The following is an 18,147-nucleotide window of genomic DNA, read 5'->3' as shown; positions in this document are numbered from 1 at the left end:
GTTCATGAGTGATCCCTATGACATTCATCTACAGGCAGCATATCGTATCTTGGCATACCTGAAGAAAACAGTCGGTCAAGGCATCCTGTTTACCCGAGGTGGTGGACTATCTGTCGAAATCTATTCAGATGCTGACTATGCCAGTTCAGCAGTAGACAGGAGATCCACATCTGGGTACTGCACTTTCATTGGTGGCAGTTTGGTTACTTGGAGGAGCAAGAAACAAAAGGTTGTGGCACGTTCAAGTGCAGAGGCAGAGTTCCGTGCATTGGCTCATGGGATCTGTGAAGGTCTGTGGATAAGAGGGATAATGGAAGATCTGAAGTTGTTCCAGGCTCAGTTGACTATGAAGCTCTATTGTGATAACCAGTCCGCTATCACGATAGCTCATAATCCTGTCCAGCATGAGCGCACAAAGCACATTGAAATTGATCGCCATTTCATCAAAGAAAAGATTGATGCAGGCCTTATTCATCTCATGTTTGTGAGATCCTTGGAGCAGACAGCTGATGTATTCACAAAAGGCCTACCTGGTCCCCTGTTCCAGCGGCTGGTGTCCAAGCTTGGCATGAGCAACATCCATACCCAGCTTGAGGAGGGGTGTTAGCCAGTCATCTTATTTGTATCTTATTATCTTCCTTTTTTATTTTTCTATCTGTAAGTGGGCCCCACGTGTTATAAGTGGACCCACATGCACAAGTCACTTATGCTCTCATGTGAGAGAATAAGTGACCTAAGGATAATGAGCACAGCCCATTTAAACTGTACTAAGCTGGTATTTAAACCAGACCTATGACAAAAATCGTAACTGGTGTTTTCTGTTCTTTCCTTGGAAACCCTAGCTGGAGGTGAAGGAGACAGGAGGAGATCCAGAGGGAGCTGGAGAATGATTTCTAACAGTATGTGCACAAGGCAGGCTGAAGGGTTTTCAGCCAGAGAGTATTCCAACGGGCATTCCACTACTTCAGTATGCAGATGACCCTACCTTCTTCATGGAGAGTTCAGGGGAGGAAGCTCAAAATCTTTCGACGCTATTAGACCTATTTGCAGACTTCTCAGGATTGCAGATAAGTCGAGCCAAATCCGCTTTTGTGGGTTCATCCTTACACGAGACGATGACTCTCAATGCTCTGAGGCTTTGGGGACTCCCATTGGGACGTTTCCCATGCGCTACCTGGGATTACCCTTGATGTGGGGGCAGATCTCAAGCACGGATTGAGAAGATGGAGAGGAGACTAGAGGGCTGGCAGAGCCGCATGCTGTCACGAGTTAGCCGGCATTTATTACTAAGATCAATATTTTCTGCATTCCCGATATTTTACCTCTAGGTTTTCAAGCTGCCTTAGGGGGCAGGAAATCACTTGGAATCCTTGATTAGGCATTTCTCCTGGAAAGGGCCCAGGTTGTCGACAGTAGTGGATCTACGATGATATTGTGGGAGGTGAAATGCCACCCCGTGGAGCACAGAGGGTGGGAACAGCAATCAAAGGGGCATCCATTTCCTGAGACAGTTTTTCCCGCAAATTCAGGGGTTTCTTGAACCCAAACTGGGGGATGAAGCCTTATTTTGATACTGGACAGATGACTGTCGGCCAGAGGCAAGCTACGAGAAACTTTCCCTTGCCTCTTTGCCGGCATAGACACCCCAAGCGTTGGTACGAGATAGTTGGGACGACACATGGAACACGATCCTGGAGGGTGCATTGTCAGATCAGAGGTTGGAAGACCTTCTGAACATGAAATAGTCCATCTTACACTGCCATTGAAACACGGGATGGCTGGATATGGAGGGCCAAGCTCATTTCAGTTCAGGAGGTTTAATAGAGGATCCATACAACAGAGGATGAGACCATCATTCGTACCAACCAACGTTTATAGAAGCAGAAGATCCCATTAAAAATGCAGATTTTTGGACGGCTGCTTCTTAAGAGACGTATTATGACATGCATCTTCCGAAAGCGCATAACCCCAGACACATCAATATTGTGCCCTATATGTGCACAAGGAGAGGAAGACTGCGCTCACCTGTTTTTTTAGTGTTCCTTTGCACAGGCAATTTTGACTCGCAGAAGCTCATTGGGTTGGATGTGACATCCAACGAGGCATGCTGGAGATTGCTATGGGGGAGTGTGTGCAGAGGACGCTAGAGGTGAGGAAGGCTACTCGCAGTGCTCTAGGTGTTATGGCTGCACCCAATGAGTTGGTGTTTTAGGGAAGGGCCATGTCGCTGGACTTCGTCCAACCTGATGTGGAGAACTGTATATCCTACAGGTTTAGTTGGAAGCGCAGGACGGAAGAGGGACCAGGCTGGTTGGTCATGTACTTTTTCAAGAACATATATATAATTAATTTCGGGTTGATCACCGTTTTTGAGTAATCTTCACTCTTTTTCTTCAAAAACAATGTCCTAACAGTTAGAAGAAATTGTGGATGTTTCAGCCTCCCAGTCTTTAGAAAATTTAACGAACAAGGTTGAGTTGAAATGTCGACATTTATAAATGTATGTTAAGATATTTACGTGTTTTATACATCAAATGTGCAGGTATCATAAAATCAGAGCAACCAAGTGTAAGATCTCTCATTATAAAAAATAAAAAAATTGAATCAGTTGATGATCCAGCAAAATGGTTTATTTGCTCATATAGAATCCTGACCGGCATTTACACAGTATGAAACTTATGCCTATAACTATTTATTTACTCATATAACTATTTATTCAGAATTCAACGTATGCCTGTCATAAGCTAAGATCACCCTTCTGTTGGGCAAAGTATACAACTATAAAACGTACCTGCTGTCCAGCGGCAAAGAGTTTATCGATCCGACGTAATGAAAGCATTCCTTTTGCTGAACGGACCAAAAGATAATCCGTTGTCGGCAACTTGTGCGGAAATAGTGGTGCTCGATACATATTGGTTTCCAGAGAGGACTGGTAACAACCGGGTTTTATGTCGCCAAGATAAGGGGATCTATCTGCTGGCTCAAGTGAGAGAATGTTACCAAGATCATTGTTTGAGTTTCGCAAGGTTGTGGCCGTTTGGTCTCCAGGGGCAGATTTCTGGTAATAAGTACAAAGCCTGGCACCCATCCCAACATTTCCCAAAAGAAGAGGCCTCTCTTCGCAGTATCTATATCAATGACCATGAAGTAAAATCTAAGTTTACAGCCAAATAATTTCTTAAGAAATTTAAAGAGATGAAAGAGTAACTCTGAGAGGGAGGGATTAACGTCAATGATTTCAGTAAAACCATATCATTTGACACCCATTGTAGATGATATAATGACAAAGACCTTATGAGACTAAAAGTAGGAGAGCAGATTTTGGCCATAAATGAGATCCTTAACTTTGAAATAGTCAAGATATGTGACACTGAATAAACGTTTATTTTTATTTTTATTTTAAAAGACTGAATAAACGTTTATAGATGACATAAATCCAGATAAATAGGACTGCTCGAAATGAGCACACGGAAAGATTAACCTTTTAAGTGATCTTATTGACTTTGAGATCACAATTTTTTTTAAAACAAATATTTGAGATAACAAATATAAGAGTACTCATGATGTGATACAGACAATATTATTCTTCTTCATATGCTCTCCCTAGACATCCTCAGCCACGACTCGAAGAGATGGACTCAGTTATTTTTCATACGTTGCTTCAACTATTCTTTGACAACTCATTCAAAAGACATTTCACAAAAAACCTGTTATGACAAAAAACATCCAAGCGCAAAAAATGAATAAAAAAATCTACCAGACAGGAACAATGACTCTTAAGAAAAATAGAACTACAATTATCTCCATGCACTTGTTGCATAATTTATTTATGATAAAGAAATGTCAAATATATATATATTTTGTTTAAGTACGAAATATGAACGATACATTTCCTGTAAGCTAGCATTTAAACTAATAATATATGTTTCGTACAGATTCTCAAAGTTTGATTCGTGCCACATAACAGCGATGACCAAGAGAAAACGTGCAGAAACCACACGGTAATTTATGCAACTGAGCGACAGACATGGAATGAAGCTTTCAGAAAATAGGAAATTAGAAAATAATTGAAATGGAAAAAGAACATTCAAAGGTTTATATTCCATAAAACATGCAGCCGTAATCTGTGGATTATTGGGACAGTGTTCAAGACGAAGATGAATACTGAAAAGATTTCAAATTTGGTTTCTAAAATCTTACTCCATGAGGAACACGTGCCCATCTTTGACTGAAAGATCGGATTTCTTCTTGAATGCTCCAGGGGGTCTAAGAGGTTTGTTCTCTCCGGGCAATTTCTGGGCCCTTGGCAACACATATATTTTTGTGCGTATGAGATGAAGTAGTGAATTTGGTCTGACATTCTGAGAGTAAAGGGACTTATCGTCCTCCAACTCTCTTCCCATGTAAAAAACTTTCATAGCCTCCGGTTCTTTGAAATCTGGTTAACATTTATCAATTCTAGCCATTCAGCATCGTTACCACCACCAGTGACAACAAAAAAATAGAGGAAAAATATGAAGTTCCACAAACCTAGCTTCTTTCCAAATTTTAATTTCAAAGAGAGTAGCATCTCATCCGGAGAGACACGAAATTTTGTACCCTTCCCTCCCAAGCTCTTCACTATTATATTAAAGGATCCCTGAGAGCTAGGCACGCCTTCAATCTTGGTTATGAATTCATTAACGTGGGGAAACCACAATGCTCTGGGTCTGTGAAAGTTGGCCATATCCTTGCTGGCAATGACAAGAAGAATCATGTGAATAGGATATGAAGAAGAATAATTGATTTTCAAGGAAAGACTTGCAATTTAGAAAAGATAAAGTACTGGCTCTACTCACTTGCTTAATTTTGGCTTCACAGTTTGCAGTTTAAGGGCAGGGACAGAGTGTAACACTTTAAGACCATGAATTGCCCGTTTTTTCGTATGATTCTTTGACTGCTGGCCGATCTTGCGACTCGAGTAATATCTGTCATTGGAGATATTAAATTTTCCTATAGAGATCCCAGTCTGCCCTGAATGATCAGACACTTGTCCTCCAGTCGCTTTTGACAATCTGTTCATAATCATTGCACCCGCATAAGAATGAAGATGCCCAACTTCTTTCGGGTCCAAAATTTCAAATAACATTTGTTCATCCCGCAGGTCAAAAATTAACTTTGGCTTTGGGACTTGATCTTTTGAATCCCAAATAATTTGATCCAGCCAGTTCCCCTCCGAAAGCTCCTTATTCTGCTGGGTTAACCTCCGAAAGCTCCTGGGAGTTTCATTAAAATCGATACCATCGTGACCATCCGGGTTTTTAGCAATTGAGGTTTCATCGTATTCAAACAGCGTGCGTAGACTTGGTGCCTGGGGATTAAAATTTCTGCATACTGGCTGGACCTGTTTTTTGTCAGATAACTCCCCAGGACAACGTCCTTTGGCTGAACCACCATCAGACAAATAGAAATGGCTCTCTGGAACAATAGGCAATCCATTCTTGGTGAAATCAAAACCTTCTTGTCTTTCCTCAATACTTGTGCACATTTCGCTGTCACATTCAGAGATCTCACTACTACATGTGGATCTTTGACTCGGAGGAGGTGAGTTACCCCAAAAAATTTCGTCTTCCCACTGAAGCTGATGAAGTGGGTACAGATCGTGAGTAATCTCAGATTTCCATTCAACAGATTCATGCCTCTGATCATCCTCCTTCATAGGCTGTGAGGGCAAACAAGTGTGTCTTTTCAGGTCAGTGACCATCAACCCATCGTTATCTTCTTTACCCTGACCATATGCATCGTGCATTGCACGAGAAATTTTGCCAGAAAATCGATTGTCAAAAGAAGCACGCAAGAATGAAACTTCGTCCTCTTCAACGTTGGAAACAAGATCCGCGTTTCTGACCCTCGCTGCAGATTGTTGACAAATGAAGTGCTTAGAAGGCAGGGACTTTCACATTAGGTAATAAAAAGATTAAATAAAATCACTATCGGCTCATGGTACAAGAAAAGCAGAATACCAAGCATTTTCTCGTGTCAGAAACACGGTAGGATAATGATACCTACATTTGTCCTTCTTCTTCACCCGTTTCAGCGGTTCATGGATGCCAAAGATCTCAGAAAAACGTAATATGACAGTCCCATCATCTATGCATAAAATAGGAAGGGACGCTCCACTTGAGTCATTTAACAGTTCCAGGGCAGTAGCGTCTTCCTATAACGTTCGAATCAATAATAAAAACAGATCAGCAATCGATGAAATGTCTGCAAATGATAAGGGAATAGATGCATGAGGACCACAAGACAAATAAAAACAATACTAAGGACAAAACGAAGCATGAAATCCAGGACAAACTGAGTTATAATAATAATCATGGCTAACCAAAATGTGACAGAATATCATGATTTAAGTCTTGGGATCATACAAAAAAAAGAATGCTGAGTATTGGGATATCTCCTGTTTTATGTAAGAAAATCATGTCTAAATACTGATACCGAGAATATCTTGCCTCCGAGCACCATCATATATGTTAGATAAAAGCAGAACATGAAAAGTTTAATAGAAAGAAGTAGACAAACCCTGATAAGAAGTCATCAATTTGATCCACATGCTATATATGTAATTAGAAAGAAATGAATCAAAGGGTTGATAAAAAAAGACAAGGAAAACAATAAAATTATGAATCTGTTAAGACACCGATCAAGAGGTATCAACGGCAGCAGGGAGCCAAGCCAGAACTAGTCCAACCCATAAAATGTTATAACTCACAGAGTACCGTGAGTCATAAGACAAGGGGAGACGAAGGCAAAGGCAGGAAAAACCCTCGTAAGCCTCTTCCTCCCTTTCCTTAACTCTCTTCCCTCTCGTTCTGCCCTAACCTCCATCTTCTTCCTACTGCCTCCTCCAGGAGAACCGGCGGCTGGATCGTAAGCGACACAGTGAAAAGCGAACATCTTCGGCCTCCTGGCATCCCTTCACTCCCCATTTCCTATCCTCTTCATATCTATTGAACCTCATTGCCTTGTTGCTAGTGCGTTTGTGAAACTACTATTGCCTTTTTGAGAAACTTCAGCACTCCCCTTGCTGAGCAAGAAGTGGGGTTCTATCAGAATCATACAAAGAAAATTTCACTGGCAAACAAATTAACTGCATGTGATTGCATCACAACAAAAAGATCAAATAGATACATCAATTACAATTGGCACTATTCAATTCTTCTCCACCAATAAATTACAATTTGTCCTGAGTTGGGAACACTGACCGGTAAACTTCCTATGAGATACTGGGCCTTCCCTTAACCAAAGGGCGGATGACTAAGGTGGATTAGCAGCCGGTGATAGAGAAGGTCAAGAGACAGCTGGAAGGATGGCAAGCCAAAGTGTTGTCCAGAGGCCGCAGGCTGGCACTACTGAAGGCAGTCCTATCAGCAATCCCCATATTTTATCTCTCAGTATTCAAGATGCCTACTGGAATTGGTCGGAGACTCGAAGGTTTGATGAGGCACTTTCTTTGGAAAGACACTGGAACTGACCAGAGCCGAGAGCTGGCACTAGTGTCGTGGGATATGGTCTTCAGGCCCACCAAACAGGGCAGCCTAGGTGCATCGCATATCCAAAGCATGATCATGGCATTATTATCAAAGATGTAATAGAGCCTCATGGCATCATGGTTCCCTCGAGTTGGGGTTGGAGAGGGAAGAGGATGAACAAAGATGTAATGGAGCCTTACGGCTTGAGGTATGTCCTTGTTGCGTGTTTACCGATTAGTTTGGGTGACTGCCTCATGTATTTAAAAAAACAATTTTTCCTGAGTTCATTTTGCTAACTTTCCCTTTTTGCAGGAAATGCAAGGGTTTATTGAAAGCGAACGTGTTCAATAATGTACCTTGAATTCTCTCTACTTTCTTCTCTCACAATTTCTCAATGACACTGTAGGGAAGAGAGGAGAGGAATATCGAGATTCAAGAAAATGAAAGCTAACTTGACTCAATGTTTCTGACAGAGTTCCTTGGCTTATATACATGCCAAGTTGCACATCTACGTGGGCTAATAACAGAAGGCCCAATACGAGAAGGTATCCAAAAATAGAAAATGAATAAAAGACAGAGAAAGAAATGACTAAAAGAACAATGTTTCGGCTGACAGAACAATCATGGGTTCAAAAACTAAATGGGTGTTTAAAAATTGGAGAAACCCAGGAGAACGTAGGTGAAAAATGATTGTTTCTCATAATCTTTTCGAGACCCGGTGCACCGCACCCAAATTATCTATTATATCTCAACATTAGGCCTCCATACATCTGAGAACTACAGGTAAATCATGAAAAAGGGTACCAGAAAATGAATTTTGAAAACATAAAGACAGCTGTGCCGGCACGCAATACGTTTAGGTCAGACAAGTGTGATAATTCCAGTTCACAACTCAAACGACAGGCATACGGGGGTTAATTGTCAACTAAAGAATTACAGTTTTATCCACATCAGTACATACACGTTTTGGGTGGTTACAGCTTTGTCAGGTGGCCGCCTTGAATCATTTTCAAAAAAAAGCACATTCACGTTTTTCACAAGTGATCTTTCAATAAATGCCACCAGCAAGAAAATAAATTTGGACAAGATATTAGTGTTGACACGACACTACAAAATTAGGGAAAATCACCTCAAACTCCTCTGCATCAAAGACAGTTTGACCATCCTCAGGGGATCTTACAGCAGACGTGCTGTCAAAGGGTTGCTCGATTTCTGAAATCGGTTCAAGTTTTTCATCTAAAAGAGGGAAAAAAACAACTATCGTATCACAATTATATGGCAGGTGATCCGATCCAAATTTGATTCAGTAAAAAAATTTGCCAAATTTGATTTCTGGATTTCAAGAAAGGGTAACTAAAAGTAGATATATGAATAAGAATCATACTGTTCATAAAAAAGATAAAAATCATTAGTAACACTAGGTAAACACGTAATCTTTTTTTTAAGAAAAAAGATGTAATTTTTTGGCGTTATCGTTTGGCTCTTAAGCAAACAGATGTCACCGTACAGCAAAAATTCCTAAGAAACAATTTTTTAAATGGCCTCTCTTGGAGTTCGGACAAGTTGAGTACTCTTGCTAAGTTGTTTTCTTGTAACATAAGATGCCAGATATACAAGCGGAACAAATCCCAAGAGAAGCACAGTCCGGACATGATGGCCCAGCTCATTACCGGGTCTACTTAACCCCTACCTTGGAGCAGGTTAGGGCTGGAATTGCATCCCTGAGTTTTTCTTGAGCCATCTTCCTTTTTCTCTCAGTAAATCTCCATCCCTGAGTTTTTCCAACACTGTCTCCCCATCGAGCAACGACCGTTTTGTCACGTGATCCTTTGCCCGCCCTTTGTAATTGTTAAGAGCGTATCACGTGACGTACAGCATGTGATACGCCCAACTAGCAGTTATGAGGCTTCCTGTATATATTGACCTAAGCTTAATGGAAAATATTACCCCTTTTTGGCTCTTCTTCAGTCGCCCTAAGGGCTTGTCTATTCTTGCCCTTTCTCTATTCTCCGTCGAGAGTCTTCTACTGCCTTCTCGCGACACGATCTTGGCATGGTATCAGAGCTTAGCTGAGGAGAAGCAGACGACCGACAACTTGCCGTCGGAAGGCGATGAAGCTGAACCCTCGGGCGATGAAGCTGAACCCTCGACGGTAATTTTCTTCCTTCTCTTTTTCCCCAGGAATATCTCCCTCTCGTTGCTCTGCCCTTCTATGTGGTGAACATTGAACAATTCATCGTCTTCCATTATTGAAGTTCAAGGTCTTACAAGGGATTCAATATCCTTCTATCTTGGGATATATCATTTTCCCAACCTAAGCACTATTGTTCATATATATTGTGCAGAGAAACAAGCTTTTTTTATATAGATGATGCAGAGAGACGACCTGCACATTATTTTCGGAACATCCCCAGAAGAAAATGATGCTAGACGGTTGGTCAAAGAATACATTTGATTACCAACAGAAAATCACCAAAGTCTATAAGGCTTCTATTTCATTAGTTGCAATTAATCCGGACTGTAGTTCTGAAATTTCAGCATAGGGAGCTGACATCACTTTTCTGGGAAATTGGCTGATACGATTGCCTACCCCTATAAATACACGTAGCCCCTTCGCTTAAAACCCAGGCAAGAGGATGCAACTGCATGGGTCAATTCATCAAGTGAGAGGAACAGATTTTTTATATCTGGATGACCGAATTATAGTCCGAAAAATTCAAATCTTCTATCAATCGAAACTCATTTCATAGGAAAACATTGATCAACTGCCTGTCTTTAAAAGTTTATAAGATACTAGGAAAGTAAGAGACACAACCTGCTGGCAGGCTTCTTTCAGCCTCAGACTTAACCTCCACAGTTTCAACTTCCCCCTCATCACCTTCTTCCTCATCGTAATTTTCTTCATCATATAAAGGCACTATGTGCGCTACAGAAGACTCAGAGAAATTTCTTGAAAGATAGGCCTCCTGTAATAAAGAACTTTCCTCTGGTATTGATTGGACCTCCGGCCCTTCATATTGTTCATCAATGTCTTGATAATCAACAGCATCTTCTGCTTTTTCATCATAATCTAAAAAATAAGACAACGACATCACAAATGAGGCAATAGAGTGAAAAATAACCGAAAAATATGATAAAAACAAAGGAAGCATGGATAAACAGGCAAGTATTCTAGAAATGCATTCATAATATTTCAAATGTCATATTACAACCATCAAGCTCTCTTGAAAGGATACAAAATGATATTCTACGAATTTGTTTTTTTGAAGAAAGATCCTCTACAAATATAAAGGCCGAAAAACTGCCAAGACTATCCAGAAATCGTTGTCACAGTCTTCCCTTTTTTCTGTTTAGGAAATATGGACCCGATGAACGCCTATTAATCCACACCAGCCTATTAATATGGACCCGATTGCAATTGGATCCAAAAAAGGAATAATGAACGTCAGTTGGGGGATATGTATGATTTTATTTGACGGATGACAATAAGCAGATTCATTGAAATCAAAATGGACATGAAAACGAAAGAAAGCTAATACATATTTTGCTTAAGTTACACATGGACTCTTAAGAATCAATAGTATATGGACTTTTAGAACTTAAAAGCAAAACAAATCCAAAGTCATCGGAAAAGCTACCTTGCTCTGCAGTTTCACCAGCAGGAGGGGATTTTGTTCCCTAAAACAAAGAAGAATTAACCAGAAATAAAAATAAAATCTAAACAGTAAAAAAACAATTGCGGAACAAATTAAAATGTTAACAGCATCCTTACATCGATAACAGTCAAAGATGGCCCCAATTTGTCAGCCAACGCAGAGAGATGTTCCTTAGCATCCTAAAAATAAATTCAAATGCTCAGAGAATGGGAAATGATGGTTGTCTACCACAATATAAGGTAAAATAGTTTCAAGTTTTCTGGACGGGTAGAATTTTCCACCGACATACAGGAGAGGCACATATGAAAATTCGGAGTAATAAGTCCATGGTTACTTTAAATTAATAATCAAGCCTCATATAGTTTTTACCGTGAGGAAAAGATGGTTTCAAAAAATAAAGCTTGACGATAATTTCCTTTGGATTTGATTCCTCGTCTTTTAATGCTTCTATGATCAACGGAACAGAAAAATTATTGAAATCCGAGTCAATACCTCGTCCAAGTAATCGGCATCGAGATCTCCATAGTGATTAACATTTCCAAACATGAAACCAAGGAGGCGACTCCCGCTACCCTGGTCTTCATATTCATCTTCATCATCTGAAACACAAATCGCCAAATAGACATTAGAATCGTAAAGATATAATGACTTCAATTTAGAGTTATTCTGCTATGCATGAGCATGGCTGTATATTGCTGAGGTTCTCAATAACCCCCTGAATTAATCATTATAAAGAATGAAAGTCCAATGTCAGACAAGGAGGACCTCGGGTTAATTCAAGTTCCCAAATCAGCGAGAGAAGAAAGAAAAAGGGCGACCGGAGGTGTGAACAAACATGGGTGTAAACAGATCCAAAAATATACAAATTATTTCGTAAGATGAAGAGCTGACCGATCGAAATGTATACCAAAATTCGTTGCTCGCCTAAAGCATCATAGAAAGTGTTAGATCAATTTTAACGGAAAAGATATGCCCCGAAAACCAAAGATTAAATACAATGATTAAGCATCTCGTCGACGAAAACAAACCTTCTTCAGGAGCTTCGTGAGAGGGAAGGGAATCGCCACCGCAGGCTGCCATTTCTTCTGTCCGTGAAGAGCCAAAAAAAGGAAAATCCGATTTTTTCTGCTCTTGTCAATGATCAAACCAGCGGGTAAAGTAAAATCCACCCCGTCTATGTAAACCTACTATTTGTATACTTGATCCTTTGCAGAACAAGGGCAGTGAAAGTATAAATCCATCGGGGAAAAAAGGAAATCAACGACACAACAACCGCGTGCCCAAATCCTAAAACCCAGAGCGCTGATTTCCTCACTTTACCCGCACAAGCGATTCCTGCCCAGATAACCGAAGATAAAAGACGAGTCCTTGACTTGAATTGGAACACTGGATCGTTCAAAGGCGAGAAGGACAATTTGATGATCATACAACTTCGATGGAAGCTTCAGCCATGCACTATGATAACAAGGCCAGAAATTACCCCAAACAGAATCCAAAATGCCTCAGTTCCTCGTCCAAATGGAGGCCGCGAGAGGCGTTTGAGGCAGCAGAACGACGCGACAGCGCCGGAAACTGCGAGCTAGAACTTTGTAGAGGAGAAGGAACGGTTTTCGAACGATCGAGCGGTGGAGAGAAGGGAATGGCGGTGGCGCTCGTCGGCCGCCCGCTCAACTGCCGTAGAGATTTTGGAGTTCATAAGCAGGATTTATTTTTCCAAGGCGGGTTTACAGTTTAACTAACGTCAATTGGAGAAAATTAAGGTTAGTGTAAACTAAAAGGCCAAACCTCATGTTTATGGGTTCTGTTTGTCAGGTTTTGCTTCTGATTCTATTTTCATTATTTTTAAGGAGGTTTAAAAGCCTTTGGAGGCATGATTGTGTTCACTAGTCTGGACACCAATAAACTGGCTATTGCAAAATGGGAAATCTAAGATCCGATGATGATATTCAGATTTCGGCTATCAGATTATGATATTAAATATTTGCGCACTTCCATGATGATATCTAATGATGGCGTGAGCACTGCTTATACTCTATACATCACCACGTACGCGAGACACGAGCATGCTATGGGCGCCTGCGACCTTCTCTAGGAGTTGCACCGGTATCACCTTTGTATTTTTTTCTTATTTGTATCATGGGCGTGGGCGAGTAGGGTTGGGGTGTAATTGGAACATTTATGCTCGAGCCATACTTATAAACGCGTATAAACACTTCATTTAATATATATAACCTCCCTGGATGGCGTCCAGGGCACTGTTGGATCATTCTACAGCACAACCCTTGTGTTGGCCGTACTTGGCACCGCGTTTTTTCCCAATTAAAAAAATAATAATAATAAAATAAAAACAATATATTTCGGTTGCTATAGTAGAAATATCTAGTGGTGACCTCCGTTTTGATATCGCAATCTACCTTCGGCATGGAGTTTGGATGTTTGTACCAGATATCAGTCATAAATGTTTAAAATATTTACAATATGTTTTTGGTTTTTCTGATATCCGACTTAATATTTACAATATTTTTAAATAGTTTGTGTACTAGTATAGAAAGCAAAATTATATGTTATAATGTACGAAATAAGTACATTATTATAGTATAAGTAAAATAAAAATAAATATCCAAGTTCTAACTATAGCATTATTTGAAATATGTGGCCCTCAAGCTAATTGCATAATCCACGCCTCATTCAATGTTTCATTGATGCATTATAATTATTATGATGCATGTGTGATGTTCATAATTGAAGTATGTGAATCACGACGAGATCATATTATGGTGATCCTTGGTCTTTAAACATGTGTTCTAACTATTCATACTTGAATGATACTTGAGAATCACATCAAAATATTCAGAAATAATTGTATTGTCTAGTCCCACTCAAATAAAGAGTATGGTCAATCCCACAACAATTGTTATGAACATAATTTAGACAAATAGCAGGTGCTCTTTTGGGAAAGAGTTCTCTAAATCGATCCATATGAGTCCATGTCAGTTAGGTAGATTCGTGTCACAATCATGCAAGTAGTCTTTAGACTCAAGATACCGAAGATATATTATGGATGGACAATTGTGTTTGCTTTATGATCAATGAGTCTCTGCTTATGAGATTCTAAATCGTCCTAGCTCGGATGCATTAAAAAGTTCATGAAGTTGATTTTTTACAAGATGCGATCGTCCACCTTCTGTGTTAGAATAGTGTAGATGCCTAGTTCAGGGTAGTGAAAACAAAAAATAAGGTGTTCTCTAATTATTAAACACACATAAGTACTAATCATAATGATCTACGAGGGAGTGATGTTTAATCATGGCATCATCCATTCAAAAGTCTCGTACATATGATGGATTATACATACACGACAACCTATGATGCTAAAGGTTCCACGAGAGAGATGACATACTCATTTGTATATTTTGGGTACGAAGTGTAGCTTAGCACCCACAAGTCGTCGCGTTAATCAATCGATTGGATCAAATTGATTATTGACAAATTAATCTGAATGTTACATAGTTATTTAATAACGTCAGCTTGATAAATGTTATTGGGTCATTTGAGTAATTAATTGGACCGATAAATGGGCTTAGAGGATTACATACATAGTATTTTTTTGCATTGTGAATATATCAAAAGTCAGGATTTTGTCAAAATTTCCCATGAAATTTTATAAGAATTGTCCTACGATAAAAGAGGGAGGCACCCTCATTTGACATCCATGCGAGTCTGTTTTAGAGCCCCCTTTATTCTCTTCCTCTTCCTAGGCGCTACTTTCTATAAGACTCGACGAAGAGAAAATTGGAATTCAAACGCGTGTTTTGAGGGAAAGAACAAGAGATCTGGCATCTAAGGATCACGTAGATACGGTTAGTGCCTAGACATCTAAATGTTTTGAAGGTGTTCACTCAATGAACGAACAATTCACATATTTGATATGTTCATGCATTTTATTTCCAGATGTCAAATTATGAATCATGCTGATTTGGACCCCAAAATCCACATTACATAATCAATTTACATGCCACCACATCTATTGTTATTCTAACCATATTAGAATGAGTCAAACTGATTCATTCTCCAACGCGCACACGATTAAATATGAAAATCATGAGCAATCTAATCAATAAAATACAAAATATCACGTTGAGATTTGAAGCTAGACTTCCATGGTTAGAGTTAACAGAGGATGATTTTTATTTTGAATGGGTAGTGTCACAGAAATTGTACATGTAGTAATCATCTATTCTCAAATGCAGAGCGAGTGTTGGATATGTCATTATATGTTATCACCATCTGCCCAGTGCCTTTAAAGGAAAAGATGCTTTGGGCAGCATGTATGTGCACAAAAGACAGTTGTATCCTTTCATTTCAAGAGTGATCATTCATACGGTAAAACTTTTGATTGGTTTCTAGGGTAAGGAAGATATCGTCACAACCTATTGATGCACCAAAACGGTCACTATCCAACTTTGGTTGCATTAGTGGGTGCATTAAAAACTGGCCCAAATTATTTCTCATAAAATCTTACGCTAGCTAAAAACATCACTTTGACTATGTGTTAGTTATAATACTTAATTATACTTTGTCACTTTTATTTTGCATTGACACATGCTTTGTGATTTTTTCATTTTAAGATTTATTGCATATAGCATATAAAGTCTTTAATTACGAGCGTTTCACCTGCTTACGTGTTTGTTTTTTTTATTTTTATTTATATATATTGAATTGTGATTATAAATATCTAATAATGGATATGGGTGGGAGGTGTGTTGCTAGGGGAAACAATGTGGCATATTGAGGTGGGGGACAAATGCATAAAATTACATTGAGGTGAATTGAGATTCTAGATACTAGATATAGCATTACTTTAATCATATTAAGGATCTTACACGTTATATATGATTTGGTGGAAGTAGAACTAATGATTTTCAAAATCAGAATCAAGCCCCTGAAAGATCACATTACAAATCTTTCGAATATGCTTCAATTGTGTTCATGATAAGCTACGCGAGGAACTAGGGGATTCCACCATTACCGACGCCGTCTTGTCAATGTCATCAATGCAGAGTTTTGTCCCTGATTGGTTGCAACCAATTATTGAACGACCTGACTAATGAGGCAACAAAGGGTGTGATCATAGATTTTATTTTAAGTATATTTTACATAGCCCATGATTGCATAAACTCTCCTGTAATACATTTGAAGTAGCCCTTAAGCCCATTTCATGAGACCCATCAGAAGGCGGTGGGCCAATATGGTGAATCTTCTAAGTGCTGACAAGATCTGTAGAAAAAAGTACCTAGAGGCCAACAAAATCTTCTAACATATTATTCCTCTTCTAGGATATATAGGATATATTTGCTATTTCTTGTTAGAGAAGAAGATCTTCTGTTTTGTCTTGTTGAAATCTTATCAAGCCACACAAATATCCTTCTACAGATTCTACGGGTACTAAAATGCATAGATTATATCTGATCAGGCATTTCAAGCCCTAAAATGCTTCTAACCATATGTTTTAAGCTATCATTGTTGTTTCATCCCATCGTTTTGTGTTGTCAGGGGGCACTGTCATTATGGACAGCCCTATAGCTTAGGTGGCCTGTATAACCTTTAAGGATATCATTGAAGTTATTGCATTTTATAAGAAATCTATTTCTCCCCTATGATTGCTCTCCTTGTTAGAGAGAGTGCTATAATGCTCGTGAACACAATAACAAATCCTTTGTGCACTCAAAGGTAGCTTTGTGGACTAACTTAGTTGTTTTTACAAGATTCCTGCCCTTAGGCTGTGACAAGTTATTTTCATGATGCACGAAGGAACTATGTCAGTAAGTTATGCAAACTCAACTAGGGAACGACACGTCTGGGACGTGACACCCCGGACGTGACGGGACGCATGACGATGCGTGACGAACGGCGACGTGACGAAATGTTCGTCACGTCACCGTCTCATCACGCATCCGAGGATTTTGAAAAATTCCGTCACGTACTCGTCACGCGTCTCTTCTTCCTCGTTCCGTCACGTCACCATCACCGTGACGCCGTCACCGTCACCGATGACAGAAATAATAGTATTTATTTTGACTATGTTAACAAACATAGTCGAAGTATAATATTATTTATTTTACTATGTTATTATTTATAATATTTATTTTACTATGTTAATCTGTCACGGTCGTCATCTGTGACGGACCTGTCGTCACGTCACGCGTCCGAGGTATCCCGTCACCGTCACATACAGCCCGTCACGCGTCAGCATCACCGTCACGCGCCAGTGCATTCCTCACCGTCACCGTCACGTCATCCGTCACGTGTCTGTCACAGGGATGTGTGACTTGACGGATGACGTTTGACGATCCCTAAACTCAACTTATCCCTCTTATTGGAAGGGTTACTCGTGACATGGACGATGAAGCTGCATGGGTGAATACAGGGATCAACAACTTTATCCCATTCGTCCTGCTCGGTTAGTCTTTTGAACTATTCTTAATAAAAATTACACATTCATATCATTCAAGGACTTATCACAGTTTGTTTTAATTTTTTAGCTGAACTTTGGGTGCATAGTAGTAGAGAGGCCCATGGTAAGGTAAGTTTGAGAGGGGCCCAGTTTTTGTCACCCTTGTGCCAACAATGGACCTAACACTTGCTATAGTTTTTTATTTATTAACTTATCTCAATTGGTCACTGGATTTCAATTATTATGTGTCATGCTCGTCATTGAAAAATCACTATAATTGAATATTCCATCTACGCGACATTCTTAGTCTAAGTATCTAGAATAAAAAAAGTTAATTTCACGACTGAAGAAGTCTGCACGGCAAGAGATAGAGATAGAGATAGAGATAGATATAGAGATAGAGAAGATATAGACACAAATGGAGATAAATATAGATAGGGTTAGAGATAGAGATAGACTTACATTCTCCCCGACCTCCCTAAAGTGAAATCGATAAAATAACTTTCCTATTTCTTATTTCGTAATT

The 18,147-nt window shown here is 39.5% G+C and overlaps 1 protein-coding gene across 7 annotated transcripts in view; it reads right to left on the bottom strand.

The window, feature by feature from the left end:
* Positions 1–12,857, bottom strand: part of HAF01 (HAC13 protein (HAC13)) — a 46,304-nt gene extending 33,447 nt beyond the window's left edge. For 5 of the 7 annotated variants that reach the window (XM_078579117.1, XM_078579118.1, XM_078579116.1 and 2 more), the window contains exons 1-11: positions 12,196–12,857; positions 11,660–11,766; positions 11,284–11,346; positions 11,150–11,189; positions 10,327–10,581; positions 8,641–8,747; positions 6,049–6,196; positions 4,839–5,892; positions 4,531–4,733; positions 4,201–4,438; positions 2,792–3,128 (exon numbers count right to left, since the gene is read on the bottom strand). In XM_078579117.1, the coding sequence (XP_078435243.1) occupies positions 2,792–3,128; positions 4,201–4,438; positions 4,531–4,733; positions 4,839–5,892; positions 6,049–6,196; positions 8,641–8,747; positions 10,327–10,581; positions 11,150–11,189; positions 11,284–11,346; positions 11,660–11,766; positions 12,196–12,247 (2,604 nt within the window). In that variant the 5' untranslated portion in view covers positions 12,248–12,857. Of the gene's footprint in view, positions 1–2,791; positions 3,129–4,200; positions 4,439–4,530; positions 4,734–4,838; positions 5,893–6,002; positions 6,025–6,048; positions 6,197–8,640; positions 8,748–10,326; positions 10,582–11,149; positions 11,190–11,283; positions 11,347–11,659; positions 11,767–12,195 lie in introns of those variants that run through there. The other 2 variants (XM_078579119.1, XM_078579120.1) reach the window with 2 other exon arrangements.
* Between the last annotated feature and the right edge of the window lie 5,290 nt (positions 12,858–18,147).

The sequence above is a fragment of the Wolffia australiana genome, chromosome 7, assembly GCF_029677425.1.
Source record: "Wolffia australiana isolate 7733 chromosome 7, ASM2967742v1".
NCBI classification, from domain to species: domain Eukaryota; kingdom Viridiplantae; phylum Streptophyta; class Magnoliopsida; order Alismatales; family Araceae; genus Wolffia; species Wolffia australiana.
The sequence above is the reverse complement of the archived record's forward strand: the minus strand, read 5'-3'. Positions and strand labels throughout refer to the sequence as shown.